This window comes from Arachis duranensis, chromosome 4 (assembly GCF_000817695.3).
Source record: "Arachis duranensis cultivar V14167 chromosome 4, aradu.V14167.gnm2.J7QH, whole genome shotgun sequence".
NCBI classification, from domain to species: domain Eukaryota; kingdom Viridiplantae; phylum Streptophyta; class Magnoliopsida; order Fabales; family Fabaceae; genus Arachis; species Arachis duranensis.
The window spans coordinates 69,415,678-69,418,383 of NC_029775.3; the positions used below are offsets into that span (position 1 = coordinate 69,415,678).

The 2,706-nt window shown below is 41.8% G+C and overlaps 1 protein-coding gene across 1 annotated transcript; it reads right to left on the bottom strand.

Annotated features, from left to right (window-relative positions):
• Positions 1-297: 297 nt before the first annotated feature.
• On the bottom strand, positions 298-2,119 carry LOC107484712 (uncharacterized). Its single transcript, XM_016105254.1, has 4 exons — positions 2,008-2,119; positions 1,395-1,627; positions 513-1,218; positions 298-392 (listed from the first exon to the last, which is right to left on the bottom strand). Exons 1-4 carry the CDS (start codon positions 2,117-2,119, stop codon positions 298-300), a joined length of 1,146 nt encoding a protein of 381 aa, XP_015960740.1.
• Positions 2,120-2,706: the final 587 nt, after the last annotated feature.

Sequence of the window (2,706 nt, forward strand, 5' to 3'; positions counted from 1 at the left end):
TGATCTAAGTTCTGGGCATCACCCGAAGCATTAGCAGTTAACAAGATGTAACCCTGAAACTCTTCCCCACTATAGTGCACCATTACAGAGTTTAGGTAGTATCTTGCAGCTACCACTGCCCCGTTCTCTCCTTCCGACATAAACTGAATTGTCCGTTCAAAGCAATCCAACAAAACTCGATTCTTCGACAACCAATCAAACCCCAAAATCATCTCCAACCCATTCATTGGCAAACAGATTAAATCATGCAAAAAGTCTCTACCCTCAAGCTTGAATACCACTTGCCTACAACCTGACCTAGTCATAACCGTCTACATGCAGATCAAAAGGTAACTCTGATACTTTCAATCCTAATTTCTCAACTTTAGCAAACGAGACAAACGAATGCGAAGCTCCAGTATCATATAATGTAATTAACATTTTATCACCAATAAGACATATACCTCTCATCAACGGATCTGCCTTAGAAGCATCCTTGGCATTCACAGCAAAGACTCGACCTTGGTGCTAACCTTGACCCGCACTTGGGTTCTTCCTACATGTGCAATCCTTCGCAATAAGACCAGGCAAGCCATAATTGAAGCACCCACCTAAACCAATATTGCAAGAGTCATATGGATGAAAATATCCACAACGGTCATAAGTTAAATCTGAATAGTTCTTACTCTGATTTCCTCTCCCTTTGCCACGCTGAAACTGGTCATGAGCGTTCCTTCTGAAGCCCCCTTGCCCTTGAGGCATATATCCTCCTCTATTAAAGTTTTGACCCCTTAGGTGGAAATACTTGTCATGTCCCTTACTAGAGGTTCCTCCATGAGTCTCCCTGGATGCCGCTACACTCTTGGCATACTCTTCAACCACCCTTGCTTTATTCACCAAGTCCGAGAAGGTATGAATCTCCATAGGAGCCACATCAGTCATTATGTTATCCTTCAATCCCCTTTGGTACTTGATACACTTCCAGCTCTCGTAGGTCTCCAGGGCACCCTGACATACCCTAGAAAACCTACAAAGCTCCTCAAACTTGTTGGTGTAATCTGCCACAGATATGGAACCTTGCTTCAGCTGCATCAATTTCATCTCCTTCGCTTCCCTTGTAGACTCAAGGAAGTACCTCTTGTAGAATGTTGTTTGAAACACCTCCCAAGGAACATTGGCATTCTGGAGTTGTAACAAGTGGCACTCTGCTTGCCACCAATGCTGGGCCTCTCTCGTGAGCTGATAAGTAGCAAATTTAACATACTGATTATTTGGGACATGATGCGCCTGTAAAGCACGCTTCATAGCCTAGAACCAGTTGTCTGCTTCTGTAGGATTAGTTGATCCTCGCAAGATTGGCGGATAAACCTTGAGGAACGTTGCCAAGGTCATCGGAACACCTCCCATATTATTACCGCTTCCCTCAGCATTATCATGAGCATTCCTTTCACCATTCCCATTTCCGGTTCTGCCCGGTTGGCATAACCTCTACACAACTTGCAGAGTCGCAGCAGCATTAGCCTCCACAGTGTTTGCCAAATTAGCCATAGCCGCCATAAATTCGGCATGATTGTCAACTGGTTGCTCATTCCTACTTCCTTGTGAACGTGCTCGACCTCGTCCGCGAGTGGCCATGTAGGGTTCCTGCCTGCACCAAACAATCGATATCAAGGTGATCAGTCTCAATATCAAAAGCCTAGTGCTTCAATTATCCCCAAACAGGCACTCACAAACAAGCATTCTATATAATATCAAATAGATAACCTAATAGCATCAAAGAAAAGACACACAGAGTATGCAATGAAGCACACTCGGTCCATCCCTCAGGCTCACGAGGACAAACCGCTCTGATACCACTAAATGTAACATCCTAATTAACCTAAACTTTACCTCGCGTCGTAAAGCACAGGTTAATCAAAGGTTACGACAGTTTTAAGCTCATACATATATATAGAAAGAATTTATATAATCTAGAAGCCTGATGAAGAATATAGCTGAAAAATAGGATTTGAACAGTGCAAAACGTACTATCGAAGCTACTAACATAAAGCGCAAGAAACAATGTGAATATAACAAAAGCTAAGTATATAATATCATAAGAAACTAGCCACGGCTCGCAGAGTTTAAGCCGGCTAGCCATATACAGACTATTCAAGAAACCAGACAGAAAAATAGCTTATATACGTTTTGTTCTCTAAAATACAAGCCTCTAGGCCAAACAAAATACAAAAGTGAGAAACATATACGTAATAAATCAAAAGACTCCAATAAGTTATCCGGATCCTCTGCTCCTGTCACCAATAAAACAACTCACCGTGGTGGGTTGTGACCTGCATCTGAAAATAACAACAGAAATATGGTATGAGAACTGGAGGTTCTCAGTATGGTAACAGTGCCTAGTGATGTAAGATATAAGACCGGGACACCAAAGGCAATCCTAAGCTCCATATCCATCACAAGAATTCAAACTTAAAGCTTTCTAGAACAAATAAACATAATTATATATAACCTTAGCATAACTAAAAATGGTACTATATCTTAGGGGATTTCTATTTTAACCAAACGCTATTGTCCCACATCCTTCACCAACATATCCTCCATGCGATCCCATCGTCACCGCCTTCTGAGCCTCCTCAATCCCAGTAGAAAACGTAATTATATGCAATGCAAGTAAATCACAAGTAGAAGCATAATAGGCAATTAATTCAAGTAGCACTTAGACATGTT

Bases quoted from the DNA above. Each gene is read 5' to 3' on its own strand.
- LOC107484712 (XM_016105254.1), bottom strand. From the start codon at position 2,119: ATGGCTAGCCGGCTTAAACTCTGCGAGCCGTGGCTAGTTTCTTATGAT. The intron at 1,628-2,007 runs GTACGTTTTGCA...TGTTTGGTGCAG, and splicing joins TTATGTTAGTAGCTTCGATA to GCAGGAACCCTACATGGCCA. The intron at 393-512 runs GTTAGCACCAAG...ATGATACTGGAG, and splicing joins GAACCCAAGTGCGGGTCAAG to CTTCGCATTCGTTTGTCTCG.